This window comes from Pelodiscus sinensis, chromosome 21 (assembly GCF_049634645.1).
Source record: "Pelodiscus sinensis isolate JC-2024 chromosome 21, ASM4963464v1, whole genome shotgun sequence".
NCBI lineage: Eukaryota > Metazoa > Chordata > Testudines > Trionychidae > Pelodiscus > Pelodiscus sinensis.
Window position 1 is genome coordinate 11,876,853 of NC_134731.1, and position 16,412 is coordinate 11,893,264.

General features: G+C 49.8%; 1 protein-coding gene across 10 annotated transcripts in view; it reads right to left on the reverse strand.

The window, feature by feature from the left end:
- CLUH (CLUH binding protein of NUMT mRNA) overlaps positions 1-16,412 on the reverse strand; it is a 66,591-nt gene that overhangs the window by 5,564 nt on the left and 44,615 nt on the right. For 9 of the 10 annotated variants that reach the window (XM_075904868.1, XM_025179296.2, XM_006138570.4 and 6 more), the window contains exons 11-23: positions 15,822-16,039; positions 14,835-14,939; positions 13,672-13,772; positions 11,542-11,694; positions 10,690-10,752; positions 8,862-9,106; positions 7,945-8,029; positions 6,343-6,496; positions 5,091-5,230; positions 3,970-4,050; positions 2,899-3,024; positions 2,345-2,466; positions 288-381 (exon numbers count right to left, since the gene is read on the reverse strand). In XM_075904868.1, the coding sequence (XP_075760983.1) occupies positions 288-381; positions 2,345-2,466; positions 2,899-3,024; positions 3,970-4,050; positions 5,091-5,230; positions 6,343-6,496; positions 7,945-8,029; positions 8,862-9,106; positions 10,690-10,752; positions 11,542-11,694; positions 13,672-13,772; positions 14,835-14,939; positions 15,822-16,039 (1,687 nt within the window). Of the gene's footprint in view, positions 1-287; positions 382-2,344; positions 2,467-2,898; positions 3,025-3,969; positions 4,883-5,090; positions 5,231-6,342; positions 6,497-7,944; positions 8,030-8,861; positions 9,107-10,689; positions 10,753-11,541; positions 11,695-13,671; positions 13,773-14,834; positions 14,940-15,821; positions 16,040-16,412 lie in introns of those variants that run through there. The other variant, XM_075904871.1, reaches the window with a different exon arrangement.

Consider the following 16,412-nt stretch of genomic DNA (forward strand, 5'->3'; position numbering starts at 1 on the left):
AAAGTGCCCGTCAAACCCGCTCCCTGTTCTCTCATCGGACCGGAGCGTCCGGCAGCAGCGCCGAAGCAGCGAGGGTCTCCCCGCCTGGAAATCTGCCTGGGGACGGCAACACTGAGACCGTGAGTCAAACAGGCGACCGTGTGGCACTACTAGGAAGGGAAACACTCGCTTCCTAAAGGCACCTGGCAAGACAGGCTCCTCCTGCCAGGCTGGGAGGGGTTCCCGCCAGCTGTTTGTGGCACGGTCTGAGCGCAGACCGTGGAGCAGAGCAAGTGTGCGCCACCAACCTGGTTTTTGTAGATGGTGTAGCCTTCCTTTTCGTGCTGCAGTGCCGACCGGAATTCTGCTTTACTCTCGTACACTCGGGCTACCAAGTGATGGCTGCAGTGGAAAGGAGGAGACAGGCAACTAAATTAATGAGCGCAGGGGCAACCAAAGAGAAAGCGCTCCGTGCTGTGAAGAGGTGCGTGCAATGTAAGAACGGCCAGACTGGGTCAGACCAATGGTCCATCTGTCCCAGTGTCCTGTCTGTCGACAGCGGCCAATGCCAGGTGCTTCAAAGGGAATGAACAGACCAGGGCGATCAGGTGATCCAGCCCGTTATCCAGCCCTTGCATCTGGCACTCCGGCTTTGGGACACCCTGTGCGTGGGGTTGCATCCTGGATCATCCTGGTGAATAGCCACCGATGGATCTATCCTCCATGAGCGTATCCAGCGCTTTTACGCTTTCCCCTTCACAGCATCTCCTAGCAATACGGCAGACAGTGTCTCAGCCAGAGATCTCAGCACAGTGCGCTACCGGTTACCTTCTCTGGTGAACACTTCAGATTTACTCCCTCCTAGGTTAGGAAATTACCCCGAACCCCATCCAAAAATAGACCCAAACCTTGTCTCTCCTGCCAAAGAAAAAGGTCACCTCAGACTGGAGCGGAGATTTTGATCCCCCCCCCCTCACTTTCTACTGCTTGGAAACAGGAAGTTTGTGTTGTGTCCAGGAAGTATTAAAATGCCAGCTGCCTGTTACAGCCTCAGCACTTCCAGGTAATGTTGAACGCTGTGAGAGTATCTAATACCCAGGCGTCCCTCCCAGCCACATAATTAGAATAAGAGGAAGCAACCCGGAGCTTCTGAAAGGGCAGTTTGTTTTCTTGGAAAGTGAACATGCAACTCTCTTGACTGGCCCAGCTCTGAGTCAGAATCTTCCAACACAGACACACCTGGCAAATGGTAGCAACAGTGACAATCACAGCTGTGAAACCATGTCACCTGGTGGTTCTCCAGGGTCAACTTGGCTTGATCTTAGCGGTTCTAACATTCTAGGAATGGAAAAAGCTTTTGATGGGTGCGATTGTTACTCTATTGGAGGCTCTGGATCTCAATATACATCCTAGCACCAGGAGAGATGTTCTCCACGGAATCTGTATCCAGCAATGGTTGGAGTGCAACGGCGTTCCCTGTAAGCTGCGCACTTGTGTGGCCGCTCAGGAGAGATTCAATGCCACCCAGCTGATTCGCAGAGCGCCCACAGCTAGGTTGTTTGTTTCTCTTGGTGGTGCACATCTGCACATGCCTTGGTGCACATACAATTTATTCCACACACGGATGGAAAAGATTAGAAGGCACATTGGTGCAAAACAAGATCTCTCGTCACCCTGACAAAGGGCAGATGGCGGCAGCGGGGGTGGCAAGGCTAAGTGGGACGCGCACACTTGTTGGTGTTTCAAGGCAGACGTCGATAGCGATGGGTATTTGTTGGTTTTCTAGTGTGGCCAACAATTGGAAGGTCTGATCCTGAGTGGTACCAAGTGCTCTCACCTCCCACGGAGCCACCTCAGAGGATCAAGCCCTTCCCAGTGACAGAGACATGCAAAGGGTCTCGACAAGAACCAACCAGCAGGAATTCCCCCATTAACTCAGCTCCCAAATGCAATGATGGGATTGATCCCTCTCCTGCCAGCCTTCACTTGCCTATCTGAAGTCTTACGCAGTAAGCAGGGTTCTCTTGCTATGCCTGTGGACAACACCTAGCACGTTGTGTATTTCCATGTCAGGCCTGCTGTGGTACTAGGTGGAGAACACCCATGATTGGCAGCCTTTCAGAGTCACTACCCCGACTCAGCTGAGCCCAGCATCGCTGCCTTCCACCCGACCGGTGCGGTCTAGCTCCCTCTGCAGCGAGACTGTCAACGGTGCCAAACGACAGGCAAGAACGAAGGCTTGTCCCACCATTTCCCAGGGAACGCCTGCGCCTAGCCAGAATGCGGCTCCGTCCCAGATTGTCTGACTTTTCCATCACCCCCAAACACTAACTCCAGCCCCGTTCCCCAGACCGAGGCACCCTACCTCAGTGCAACCTTCAGAGACTTGGAGCCGTGGTACTTGGAGTTGATCACCAGCGCGTTCTCCAGGAATCGGAGGGCCAGGTCGTATTCCATGACTCCGTGAAGCACCAAACCAATGTTGTTCTAAGGGCAAGCACCACACACAGGTCAGAGAACAGGAGGGAGTTCTGAAAGGCAACTCCCGACCAAGCTAATGACACAAAGAAGTTTGGGGGCCTGTTATTAGGTATTTGTAGAGGAGCCCACAGAGTCCCCTTGCACTAGGGAAAAAGAAGCACTCTCATTTTACTGACAGGGAACTGAGGTACAGGCAGGTAGCGACTAGCCCAAAGTTGCCCCAGAAATCTATGGCAGAACTGGGAACTGAACCCACTTCTCCTGCATCCCAGTCCAGTGCCTTAGCCACAAGACCACCCTTCCTGTACAGAAGATGTTCCTTCCCCCATAGGGTCTGTGCAATAATGCACATTGGAAGAGGCGGAGAGACACTGCCTATCAGCAGCGAACAAGCGTCGTGAAGCCGAAACAAGACGTTCACACTGAGGGATCACTTACATCTAAGAGGGCCATTTCCGGGTGATCATCTCCAAATACCAACAGCATGAGGTAGCGTGCGCGGTACAGTAAGTTTAATGCTGTGGAGAGCTGGCTGTTGGCAAAGCAATACAAAGCAAGGTGCATCTGCAACATAAAGAAACTTTCAAGGGTTAAAACTGCTTCACTTCCTCAATGCGCATAAACCAGCCTCTCTCCCACCGATTTTGTTTGGGGCACCGAGAAAAGCTCTGTGTTCAAAAGGCTAAAGATTAGTCAAGGTTGTAACCATTAGGAAGAGTTGCTAATCTGCTAGTCTACTTAAAGACCCCGATTTATCGGGTGAGATCTAGTGTTGAGACACAGTTGTGTTAATATACATCAGGTCAATATTTCCCAATAGCTTCAGAAGATACACACGCTGGTCAACATTGAAATAATTCCCCAGCCATCACACAATTTTATAAAACTAGGAGGTGAGGTGGGGAGGGGCCTGTAAAAAAAAAAAAAAAAAAAAAAAAATATTTTTTAATAATGAAAATAATCTGGCAAACCAGAGAAAGCGTCACACACAGCAAAACAAATACAAGTCAGAAAAAACAAAGAATCATCTTATGGTTGAGCTATGAATGGACTTAGTCAGACTTGGGGATGTTTAAAACGTGAGCAACGGCAGGATCAGCGTGAGAGAAATGTTGACTAAGGCCCTTCTACCGAACGGCAGGGCAACACTGACCGCGTGGGGTTCCTTGGGAGAATCCAACTCAATGTCTCTTCCCGGCACTACTGTAAGTTGGTTTTGCACAAAGTTTGTGTTTCAGGGCCTGCTTTTCAGGACTTCATTTTTAATTCTTGTGATTCAATGACGCACTACGCCAGAGACTCGCTTTTTACGCCTCTGGCTCCTAGTAAGAAAGCACCCTAGGAAAGAAACGGCCCCAAGAAAGCCTGCAGCAGGGGGAGAACAGATGCGTCAAGAGCCTATTTTACACAGTTCAGGTGGCGACCGCTCTTGCAAACATGGGGAGCAGTTACAACTCCCACTGACGCCCGATGCAACGCTTAGGGTTAGGGTTCTCTCCTGATACTCACGTATTCCTGGATTGTGTTGGGATGCTCAATACCCAGGACCCTCTCGCTCATTAGCACTGCTTTCTGTTGATTACTTAAGGCCTATGAAAGAATGACAAACAGGAGGATGTAGCAAATTATGAGACCCCTTTCTGGAGATACCTGAGTGGGAAGAGAAGAGAGGAGAGAGGAAGGTGTTGCCGTTTCCAGCTTCTGTCTCTCTCAAGAAATAGAGGATTCTCCGCTACAGTTTCCATTAATTGTTGGATTCCAGCAACAGCAACGCCTTCCAGAGACTCAATGAGACATGCCAGGGCACAGCTAGGTTTGGCTCATGGGAACTCTTCTGCCTTGGCCAGTGGGAAACCCAGTTTAATGTCCAGTGGGAGTCAGAGGAGATGGTTTTCTCTGTTCCTAGGGTTCACTCAGCAGCTCAAGTCCCACCCCACCCTGGGGGTGACCAGACAGCCAACACAGGACAAGGGACCCTCTGAAGGTAGCCCCAAAGCATGAAGGGCTGCTAATCCCAGCACTTTCCAGGCCAAATGAGCCGGGGGAGGGGAGTCACTGCTGGGGAGGAGGACACGTGTTGGCTACCAGTAGGAGACCAGAAGGAACCAATGATGTCCAGCTAGGAATGGGGGAAAGGAACGGGATCCAAGTGGGTTTCTCCTCAAAGTCCACCTGGCTAGAGGTGAAAGCGACATCACCTGATGGCCCAAGGGCTCGCTAGCTAAGGTCACCACCCAGGGAAAAAGGGGAAACCCACTGACGTGAAAGATTTTGTTTCCTTCAGTCTAATTTCATGCTTCGATCACAGCTTCCCCAAGAGAAACAACTTAACTCAGGAGGCGCCATTATGCTGTAGGGACCCAGGCGTTCTACCCCTTCCAGAGACAGGGAAACAGACGGGATTAAGTGGCTGGAAACAAGTCTGGAATTAGAACCCCGGAGACCAGGCCTCAGGACTGTCGTTACATCCACCCCTCAGCTGATTCTGCAGTTATCTTCTGAACCCTCCCCCTGCACCGTCACCGGGCAGGGACGGGGGGACGGGGGGGGGGGGGGGGGGGGGGGGGGGGGGGGGGAGAGTTACCAAGTAGGACATTACTCAGGGAAGCGGCAGCGGGGGGCGGGTGTACCTCCGAGTAGTCTCCCATGATATAGTTGAGGCGAGCCAGCAGCCGAAGGCAGGCACAGATTTCCACGTGCATAGCACCGTACACATTGTTAAACAAGTTTAAGGCTTCGTTGATGAGCTCACAGCCCTCCTTCAAGAAACCTAAAAAAAAAATAAAAAAATCCACCCACAGGAAATTAGCTCTTGTGACATGCGAACCTGTGACCTCAATTTCCTTTCCTGTCACTATAAAGCAGGGAGAAGCCAGGAGAACTGAGACCCTGGGCTACTGTGTTACCCCTGAACAAGGGGAAGTCAAAACTCCTAATGCCCCAGGAAGAACAAAGTGTCATCCGTAAAGAGACAAACACGAGTGTCTTCTAGATCAGTGTTTCTCAACCAGTGGTACAAGTACTCTTAGGGGTACTTGAGAAGTTTTGGGGGTATGTCAACAACTGAAATTTGGAGAAAACGGAATTTTTGTTTTAAGTTTTACAGCGCTTTATTATTTTTGTACTTTTTATCGGAAAAAATGTAATCACCTGCCTAGCTACGATTAAGTTGTTTAAACAAATGTGTTGCAATGGTAGAAAAAAAATTGTGTGTCTGAAAACTGTAGGTACTGGGGGTACTTTATTAAAAAAGGTGGAGAAATACTGTCCTAGATGGTTCAGGGAAACAGTCATGGGACATAGCTCTCAACCAATAGGACAGCAGCTCATGTTAGGACAGCCTGATTCTGCCTTGACTGTATTTTGGGTAAAGTCTAAAACAGCTCTAATCTCAGTGAGAGGTTAATTCAACTGCCTATTCATGATCTAGGAACCTATGTGGGATTGAAGAGATCTGAGAACAGTTTCATAGTCGGTGTGCCGCGAGAGGCAGGTGTCAATCCACTTTTCAGAGGTCCCATGTCCATCCCTGGTCGTTGTTGGTAGGAATGTGAAAGCGTAACCGAGTATGTGGTTACAAGCAGCTGCCTCCACCCCCGCTCTGCTGCCTCTGTGTCAGAGGTTACACAATTCCTTAAACGCATTTTCAAGTCCCTACGTGTTGGCCATTTGCACTCTGGGCCTGCTTTACGGCTGGGCTTGGAGGCCACATTTTCCCCTCACCTCAAGCGGAACACCTGCTAGAACCGAATTCAGGCAGGATTGATGCGGTAGCGGGCCTGGCTGCACAGTGCCTGCACTCCAGCTGGGCAAAGCCAGGGCACAATGCAGCATCCCTAAGCCCTTTTCGGGAGCAGCGAGAGGCCCGGGTTCTAACACTACCTTGCTGGACCTTTGCTTGCCCGCTCTGAAAGAAGTGGAAAGCGTCCGAAGCTTTGGGGTTGACGTGCTTCACGACGGGGAAGATGTTGAGAATGTCCTCTTCTGTGAAGGTGGGTTTGTGCCGGTTATCGAAGTTGTATTCTTTCAACAGGATCTGAAGGAACCAAAAAAACAAAGCCAACGTTTTCCAGCTACTCTTCGTTGGCGAGGCTCTCTGAGCACTTCGCGGCTATCTGGGGCAACTGTAACCCTCTGCTGCACTTGTGTGACCCTAGGGAAGTCCACAGGGGCAACACAGGACAGAATCGGCGCTCCTGGTATGCTCCGCAACCAACTGCATGACAGGCAGATGTCCCATTCCCCAGACAGGTAATACTAAGGCACAGAAACAGGAAGGATTTTGCCCATGGTCACACCGTGTTGGTGGCAGAGCTAGGAACAGAATCTAGCCCTAAGAGCCAGACTGCACCCCTTTTCCATGCTGCAGAATCTAGGGGGAGGCAAATTCCTCTGGTTCAAAACAAGGCAGGCCAGCAGCTTTGGCTGCCAGGTCAGACAGATGGACGTTTATTTTGGACTCCGCAGAAAGGCTGCGAAGTCTGGTCACCCTCACTCGAGATCCTTTCCTGAGGGAGATGTTTATGTCACTTCCATCCTCTCTCTCTAGGTGCCTATGCCTGAGGTGTGCATGGCCCTTCACAGACAAAGAATGACCCGGCCAGAAGAGAGCTTAGAAGCACCGTCAGACTTAAAACACAGCCCAGGTGACAAGGTGAGGGGAGGGTGCCAGGCAACAACAGAGACACCCATGGGAAGCGTTAACATGCACACTGTTAGCTGCCCATCAGATTCTGTTTTTAAAATTGGTTGATGTAGGAAAATGTGGGGATAGTGTCATGAAAAAGGGCCAGGGCGCGGGTCAGCAAGAGACGGCTGACTTCTTGAAGGCTCCTAGCAGCAATCTGATCCCTGAAGTAGCAGCAGGCTGGAGGTGCTGAACCCAGGGTCATGCCAGCACTTGCTTTATCCACTCCCACCCTCAGGGTGGTATAGCCCAGGAGAAGATGCCCATCTGAGCTGAAGCGTGGCACAAAAGCTAGAAAGGGGAGCCATTTGTTTTCAGTAAGGCCAGCATCGTCCGGCTTCATAAGGCAGAATTTCAAGCTATTCCCCTTAGCACCACTGGAGTCACTTGGTATTGCGCAGGGCTATTTGGCTAGACCACGGTTCCCCACCTATGAGTTGGGACCCAAATATGGGTCGCCATTACATTTCTAAAGGGTCGCCAAGGGTCTCCACAGGTGGCTCTACCCCCTCCTTCCCCTGTTTTTGAATTGTCTTGGGTCACCAAGTCTTCCTGAATTGTCAAAATGGGTCCCCATCTGGAAAAGGTTGGGAACAGCTGGGCTAGACAAAGGACTTATCAGATGGGAGCAGGACCAATCTCCTTGTGGGCTAGAACTGGCATTTCAGCCCTTGAGCCACGGGAGGAGTGAAGGGCCAGGGAGGGGAATCATCTTTTGAAAGACCTCCTGGAATGACTCGCCAAATGCTGCCCCTTTGAGGAAGCGGTGAAGGAAAATGGGAGGATTAGGATCTCACCTGAATTCCAGTTTTGAGGGAGATCTCGCGTAGAAGGGTGATTTTCTGAAGGTTATACATCTCAGCTGCTTGGTCAACATTCTCACTGAAAAAGAGTGAGGCGAGAGCTTGGGGTAAGTTTATCCTCAAAAGTATCCACCAGGGTGTACCTGAGTCATTCCTCCTAGTATAGTTAGGGGCTAGTCAACAAAGGTGGTGGAACGAAACATCAGCGAGCAAGGGGATTTCTGGGGGAAGCTCCACAATTCTGGGTGTACCTCTGCAGGTTTACATCAGCCCTATATGCATCTTTTCCCTTCCCCCGCTTTAAGTGGTTGTGACAGGGCTGCTGGATTCAGCCTTTTCCTCGTGTGGTAAAATCTCAAGTTTCTCTGATTCAAGAGAGAACTGTGAATGCAACTACCTAATCAGGACTTAAATCTTATGGGATTTTTGGTTTTGTTTTGAGAAAAGCTCTTGTTCATTCGGAATGTCAGTTCAGTGTTTTACTCCTCTTGCCTTACTGGGAACCTCTTCATTTCGGGGTCTAGCTACGATTTACCCTTGTTTTTAGGAACATCCACTCCTGCCGGACTCGAGGCCATGAAATCTCTGCGCATCTCGTGCTGGATTTTTGTCCCCGCTCTTACCCTTCACATCGCTGCCGCTGTAGCTTGTGCAGTCTAAACCAACCTTCATGGGTATCTCTGCTGCCTGATTTGAGCGCCTTTAAAATTTCACCTGTAACCCTAAGTCACTCAACACCACGTCTGCCTTTGTTTCTCCCCATCTGCTACATTGGCCTTTTGTAAGTCTGATTCCGACACGTAAGGGACTTTACAGACAATACAGGCACCGTTCGCAATAAAGCTACTGGTGCTGGGAGAAAGAGACATCCGGCGGAAGAAGGGGAAGCGAAGATAAATCAGTCTACTCACCATTCCAGATTAAAATCAAAGTAGTTCTTTGCATCGGAACAAATATTCTTCCAAAGCTCGTGAGGGGTCATGCTGGCCCATGCCGTGTTATCAGCATTCCCAAGGTTCCTGTTTTTCCTTTTCTTATTCTTCTTCTTGGAAGCCAGCTCATCAGCCGGGAGATGGGCAACTGGATTCAGGAAGGAGCTCAGGAAGCAATTGAGGAAATGACTGATGGCTGCCGACAAGCCTGACAGCTCCACACCCTGCAGTAAGATACAGAGGTCAGTGGTGGAATCTTTTTTTCCCCCGTGTTCCACATGCATCCCTCTGAGCCAACACTCAAGCAAATTCAGTGCCATACGTACGGCAAATATCAGGGTGCCTGACAGATGGAAGGTCTGCTAAGACAGGATGTCTCACAGCAACCAAATATGCATGCATGAAGTGGCCACAGAAAGTCACGCCAAGTTTCTGGCTAGGTCTACACTACAAAGAAAAGTCGGAAAAAGTTACGCAAATTGCGTATCTTTTTCTGCTTTTCTGCCGAACGAGGCTTTTCCAACATATGGACCGTCTACACAGGGCCAAATGTCGGTTAAAAAAAACCAAACCCTCTTTTGGAACATCCCTTCTTCCTCATAAAACAAGGTTTACAGGGATGCCGACAAAATGAGTCCGCTTTTCTGACATTTTTTCAGAAAAACAGACGCGTTCCTTGGACGTGGCAGAGTTTTTCCAGGATACCGTGGTTTCCCAGAAAAGCTCTACAGTCTAGATCAGGCATGTCCAAAGTCCGGCCCGCGGGCCAATTGCGGCCTGTGTTCCAGTTTAATACGGCCCCACAGGTAATTTGGCAATATCTATCTTTTATGGCCCCCAACGAATCCATATGTATTGAGATGAATACATTGTAAAATCTCAGTTAATGTCAGTTGGTCTAAATCAGTTATAAATATATTTGGACACAACATGTATACTTGGTGTTATGTTCCTGTTCATATTTTTTGAACTTAAAAGTTGACAGACAACCTTTATTACCAATAATATGTAATGTACTTTACAATGTTCCTGACATATATTTCAGCTTCCTGGATTTTTTTTTTCATCTGGCCTTCAGATATGAAAGGCAGAGTGATTTAACACCTGTTTAGATTTGTCATTCATGTGACGAAATGAAAAGTATGCCGTTTGCAATAAACTTTGCATAAAATAGTTAATTTGCATTTAATTTTAATGGTTCAAAGAATGTCAGGCAAAATGGTCGGCCCTCGCGCATGTTCACTTCATCAAATCTGGCCCTCTTGGAAAAAAGTTTGGACACCCCTGGTCTAGATGTAACCCTCAGTAAAATGTCAAAAAGGGCAGAGTGAGGGAGAATGAACAATTACTTGGGATCTGTAGACTAGCACGTAGAATGCTTTTACACAGACTTTTTTGGCTTCTGGAATACAGCCAAACGCATTGTTCCGTATCCTAGAGTTCATGTGATAAACAAGCATCTTCGGAGGTCAAAAGAATTACTACTGCTTGAGTAAGCAGAGTAAGTGTTTCACAGGCAAGACAAGTTGTGATTTCACTCTAAAAAGCCTTCAGTGTAATCAGTGAAATTCTGGGGCAGAAAACCATGAATGATAGTCCACGGGGAGTGCTTCCTTCGAGTGGGAACTTGTTTTCCACTGTCCCCAGATTGGTACCTACATTAGGCTTAATGAGATTGTACTTCTAGTTGCTAGGCAACATTCATGAACTAGCTAAGGAGAAAACAGATTTAAACAGCTTCTATTTCTTGGGGAAAAAGATGTTAATGAGAACAGCCCACAGCAAGAGTTCAGACCGCCGCTCGTACCTGAAGGTATGTCTTGAAGATGTGTTTGGCTGATCGAGTGATCAATTCGCTGATCCCAATTTTCTGTCCAAAGGAGTAAAGAGCAGGGATAAAGGAAGTCAACAGAGGGGAGAACACTGAGCACACATCTTGCTTTTAGATGCATTTTGAGCCATGCCGACAGAAAGCTCAGCTCTGCAAACATTACTACTGTGGAGCTGTACCACACACTGCAAACGAGGCTGTAAACTCTCAGGATCCAGGAGCTCTTGTTTCAGGAGGAGAGGGGTAGCACAGGGGCCCCCAATCCTTGGCCGGGACTTTTCAGAACTACAACATCCCGATGGGACATTCAAGGCGCAATGGAGGATTCAGGGATGATCTAGACGGTGCTTGGTCCTGCCGTGAAGGCAGGGGACTGGACTTTATGACCTCTCTAGGTCCCTTTCAGGTCCAGTGTTCTACAATTGTGCTCACTATTCTATGTGAGCCAAGGAAGCAGAATCGGGCCCCAGAGAAGCCTGACCCATCGCAGGTAACAGCCTTTCCACTGAATCCAGGGCTCCTCTGGGCCAGCGCATGTCTGGGAAAACACAGCTTCCCCTGGACCAATCGGCAATGCCTTTTCCCCCAAAGTGCTTTGCGGACCCTCAGGGCCTCCATTCGCCCTGACCCTAATGAAAACTGAAACGTGGGAGTGAAACCTTCCTCCAGTACCCCCACCTCCCCTGCAAATCAAAGGCTTTTTCCATTTGGTTTGCCAGCCCAGCTGTTTATTTCTACACGGCGGTCGATGGAATGCAATTAGCCAAGTTGGAGCTGGGCCAGGCGCCTTTCTCCCAATGGCCTTGAGGCGCCCAAGCGGAGACTTACATAGACGTGATCCAGCTGTGGGCGGGCGGGGGTCTTGGCGATGAAGTCGACGACTTTGCCTAGGTAGCGCATGTTGATGCCCCTCTGGTGCATGGCCTCGGCCAACGTGGCGCCGTCCATCGGGAGCACCGTGTGGTCCAGGCAGTCTTTCACCTGCCGAGCACGTGGAGTTTAGGGGAAAAGGAGCCACTGGCCTAAGGGGGGCTCTTTGAGCCAGAGGTTCAAACATGCCCAGCACCCATTCGCTCTCATAGCCCTATTCCTGACGGGGCTCCCGGGACCTCTTGCTGGATTCACAGGAGTGAACCCTTCCTCTGCTTGGGATTCAGATACAGAGCGTGCACATGCATGGCTGAAAGAACAAGCTGGATCAGGGGACGTTATGCCAACACACACGGTCAGGAGCGGCTTACCCAGCCTCCTGCAAGTGTGAACCTACGAACGAAGGGAGAAACAAAAGTTCTTCCCTTCTGTAGCCAAGAGGGGAGATCACCACAGTCCCCATGCTCTCCCCCAATGTTCCCTTTCATTTTTTCCATCCATGTGCAGAAACAATTTTGTTCTGTGAACCGAGGTAAGTGCAGAGGTGCACCACCAGCAGAAACACATGCTGCTGCTCATCGGCTGGGCAACACCGAAATCTCTCTTAGGAGGCTACCCAAGTGCACAGCTTACAGGGAACACTGCTCTCTACACATCACAAGGGATTGGACCAACACAATGAGGTGGGCGGGAGCAGGATGCGTGTTTCTAGTGCTGGCAAACGGAAGCTGAGAAGCACAACCAAGAATGCCAGTGTAAATGCGCCTCCTTGAGCTTTAAATATATTGATGCAAGTTACCGTCAGACATTGAGAATGGGTGGGAAGTGTGTACACAGCAGTTCTAGCCACGTTTGTCACCTCGTCTCCCTCCACTCCCACAATTGTGTAGTATTTTTTAATCTCTAGTTACGCTAAATATTCTACCTAGGAAAAAAATTGTGCTCATCCCATTTTTTTGACTGTGGTGTAAGAGGGAAGGGCTGATTTGAAGGCTCTCTATTTGAAGAGGAGAGTTTTGGGTCTTGAGGGTTATGATGAATACTGACTCAGCGACATGACGACATCAAGGCATGTGAAAGCCAAGCAATTTTTTTTGGTATGGGAAGAGATTTTCATTCACTGTTTATTTCCTGCTTAGTCAATGCCAGTGACTAACAAACACGTTGGAGCAAAGATAGCTTTGCAGATTCATCACCTCTACCCATCTATTACAGCACACAAGTACCTGCCTTCCCAACATGCCTTCAGGAAAACAGGAAACAGCAGCCCTTGTCACTCCAGATATTTCTTCCATTAAAAATCAGAAAGGTCTTAAAACAAAAATCACCCCTAGCAAAAAAAAGAGGGGCACAACCCTAGCTTGTTGTTAGGTTGTGGGATTGTTGTTTAAGTCGGTCTCAATACATGCAGGGTGAGCGTACAGAATGTTTTTACTGCTGTATGCAGTATATTTCTACACGGCTTTCTCTCTGCCACATTTAGTTATTATTCAGACGCGCCTGTCCGCAGACACGACATAGTCCGTGTTTAAACCATGCCAATGAAGCAATCTCCGGCCCTGGCTGCATTGGAGTAATCCAATAGCTTGGTTTCATTTGTAATTTCCATGAGACTATAACTAAAGGAACATTATTTTACAGTTTCAGAAAATGGCAGGAGGGTGAATTTTCTCTACACATAAGGAACATACTTGACAGTAAGGGCAACTGATGGACTTCCCAAGGGAATCTAGTCACCAGCAGATTCAAAACTGGGACAGATTACACAGGGACGGCCAGGGTCAGTCCGGGTGATCTGCAATGCTGTGTCAGCTACATGGCATTTATTAGCTTAATCTCTTACTCAAGATTTGAATCAAGATTTCTTTGTTCTGTGGCACATTTCCCTTCTGAAGAAGAGGCTCCAACAGACAAAAAGTGCCTCTTCTCCTTGCACCACCAGAGACGTTTACATTGTTCTTTGTGCTTCACAACTTCCATTTGCCTGCACTAGAATCCCACCATTGTTTAAGATGAGAAATAACGGCACAGCTGCGTTGACTGGCCAGATTTGACGCAGGAGATCAGCACGGCCCCCCAATTCCTTACCAGGCCGGGGACTTGGCATGACAGTAAGAAAGCAGCAGCATCCTTTAGTAACTGCTTCTGATCCTGCACTTCCTCTCTGCTGGACTCGGGGAAACGGACACCTAGGAGGGAAATGGAAGGACAAGAAAAAAAAACCTGAATTCACAAAATCACCCTAATGGAGCAGGTGACACTAAATGGAAGTGCTTTTGCCCTTTCCTGCTTTAAAGATGCTCTTTAAGACCTATCACATCTGCTGGAATAAGCACGATCCATGCTGTGCCTGTTAGAGGCCCCTTTGCTTGGTTTTTTACTCGCTCATTCTTTTACAATGGAAACTATGCCTGTATTGGTCTGGTACGTTCCATCTGTTCCCAAGTGCTTTGCACATTTACAGGGCTAAAGTGGAATCAGTGAAATCAGAGACGGCATCTTTTGTCAGAAGGATCGACAAATTTTGCAAGCCCTACAAGTTCCTTAAACCCTTCCATTAGATGGACTTGGGTTAAAATAGCCTCCTCTAAGCTGCCATCCCATGCCAAGTCAGCAAGTCTTCACCATCAGCATTAAAAAGGAACTTGTGTATTTCAGCTGAATGCTGCTTCGACCACATTTATAGCCAGGTCAAGATATTGGGTCACACTCTGCTTTCGACTGTGTGCGCGCAGCTCCGGTTTCAGACCACAGGAATCGTCACTTCCCCCCCAAAGAGCATCCAGGAAGCATTTCCAGCACCTCACTTGTAATTTGGCCACCTCGGTGCGGACGTTCTGTGATCAGCTGACAGCAAGTCAGGCAGGTTTTGTTTGTTCAGAGGCTCAAATGTCCTTGCACCGCAACCCTCTTCTGGCACCCAAAATTACGACACAACCCCAGAAGGGGCCTGAGCCAGACTGCCCCAGGTGGGGGAGGATGCCAACAGAGCCCTGCCGCCCACTGGGCAATATGGCACAGCCGTTGGCTTCAGTCTGTGCCGCAGAAAATCTACTGCCAGCTCTGACAGCCCCTTTAAAACAGCGCTGCGGCCCACTCCGGGGTCTCAAGTGTGGCAAGCAGTTGCATCGCTCCGCGCAATGGGGAGAAACCACCTCCGGCCCCCACGCCTTTTAGCCAGCACAAAAAGGGAGCCCAGCGGACGCCGCTAGACTCCAAGCCATTTCCAGGCCACCTCTGTGAGCCCCTACCTGGCGAGAAGATATCCGGGTTAAACCGGATGTCGAACGACGTGCTGCTGATGGAGCCCACGGCTTTGCAGGCGTTTTGAATCACCTCTCTGCTTTTGGGGTCCACTGGGTAAAGAAGGAGACAGTCAGACTTGGTAAAGAGCCAGGAAAAAGGCTGTTGATGGAATCTGCATTACATGAGCAGGCATTAAAAGCACGAGGCACGTTTTATCAGGGAGGAGGGAGGCTGTTGCTTTGCAAAAGGCCCCTGAAAAGCATTTGGCAGCGCGCTGCTATTCGGGGTACAGGCACAGACCACAAAATCCAGATGGGGCACAGAATGCGGTAGGGACCGGGCGTCTGGCCACTGCAAGGACCGCTGGGACTTCAGCGGGAGGCCCAATGCCTCTTGATTTCAGGTGGGATTCAGGTGCTTCTCCCCCTAACCCCATTGCAAATACTCGCCTGAGTGCACCACAGCCACGGCCAAGATATTCCTAACAAGCGCCACAGCGGGGAGACCACTTGTGCCAAACGGTTCGATCTTGTGTTCCCTGTGATGCTGCCCCTGACCGGACGAGCTTGGCCTAGCTCGAAAGCCTGGCGCTCTTCCCAAAAGAAGTGGGTCCAATGAAAGAGAGTACCCCCCCCCCGTGTGTGTGAGAGAGTGAGAGTGTGAGTTTTCAGCAGCAGGGAAAGCACACAAGGCAGCCAGGTCTAGTGCCCCCAAACAGGGAACAGACCAGAGACTCCCACGTTCCAATCTGAGCGCTGACAGACTCTCACTGTGCAGCAGTGCTGATAAACCCTGGCCAGGCGCATCGCGAGCGTTAAGCTGCCGGTGCTCGAGGAGTGGCATGTAAATGCTAACATGCCAATGCTGGAGAGGAAGGCTGGGTGACGGCCCAGAGCCATTTGCCATGAGCCGCCCACTTGAAGCCATTCTAACCCGTGACCCTGTGCAAAAGCTGCTGCCAAGAGCGTGGGCCGGTTTCGGTGCGTGGGTACCTGCTCCATCATCGGACGCGATGGTCTCCGCCAGCTCCTTCACCTGATCCAATCCCGCCACGTTCTCCTCCGGTTTACCGTCGTCAGATTCCGATTTCTCGCTCCCCTCTGTTCCATTCTCGGTGGGGGCCCCGTTTTCCAGCAAGCCAGCGTGTTCCTGCTTGGTGGCCTTCTGCTGCATCAGCTGCAAAGCTGCCAGCTTCATGAATAAGAGATACCTGAAGGAGAGGAAAGGCGAGAGCTCGCTGAACACTGCGCTCAGCAAAACAGGCCTCGACAGCCGGATGGGGCGACTATCCCAAAGGCTCGCGCTCTCTCACCAACAGGCATAAGACCACAGTGGCTAAAAGGGGACCATCTGAACCAGGGGTGTAAAAGGTTAACTGGTATGCACATACCCTATAGGCATGCTGACCAGGTAACTGGCAGGCCGCCCCACCCGCACCGAGTGGTTAAGCATTGAAACAAATCATTTAACTGGTTAACAATTCTGAGCGGTTTCTACATCCCGAATCGGAGTCCTGTAAGGGCACGTTCGAGCCCCCATCTCAGAGCGGAGCAGTACAACACATGGGCACAGACCATCCGCGA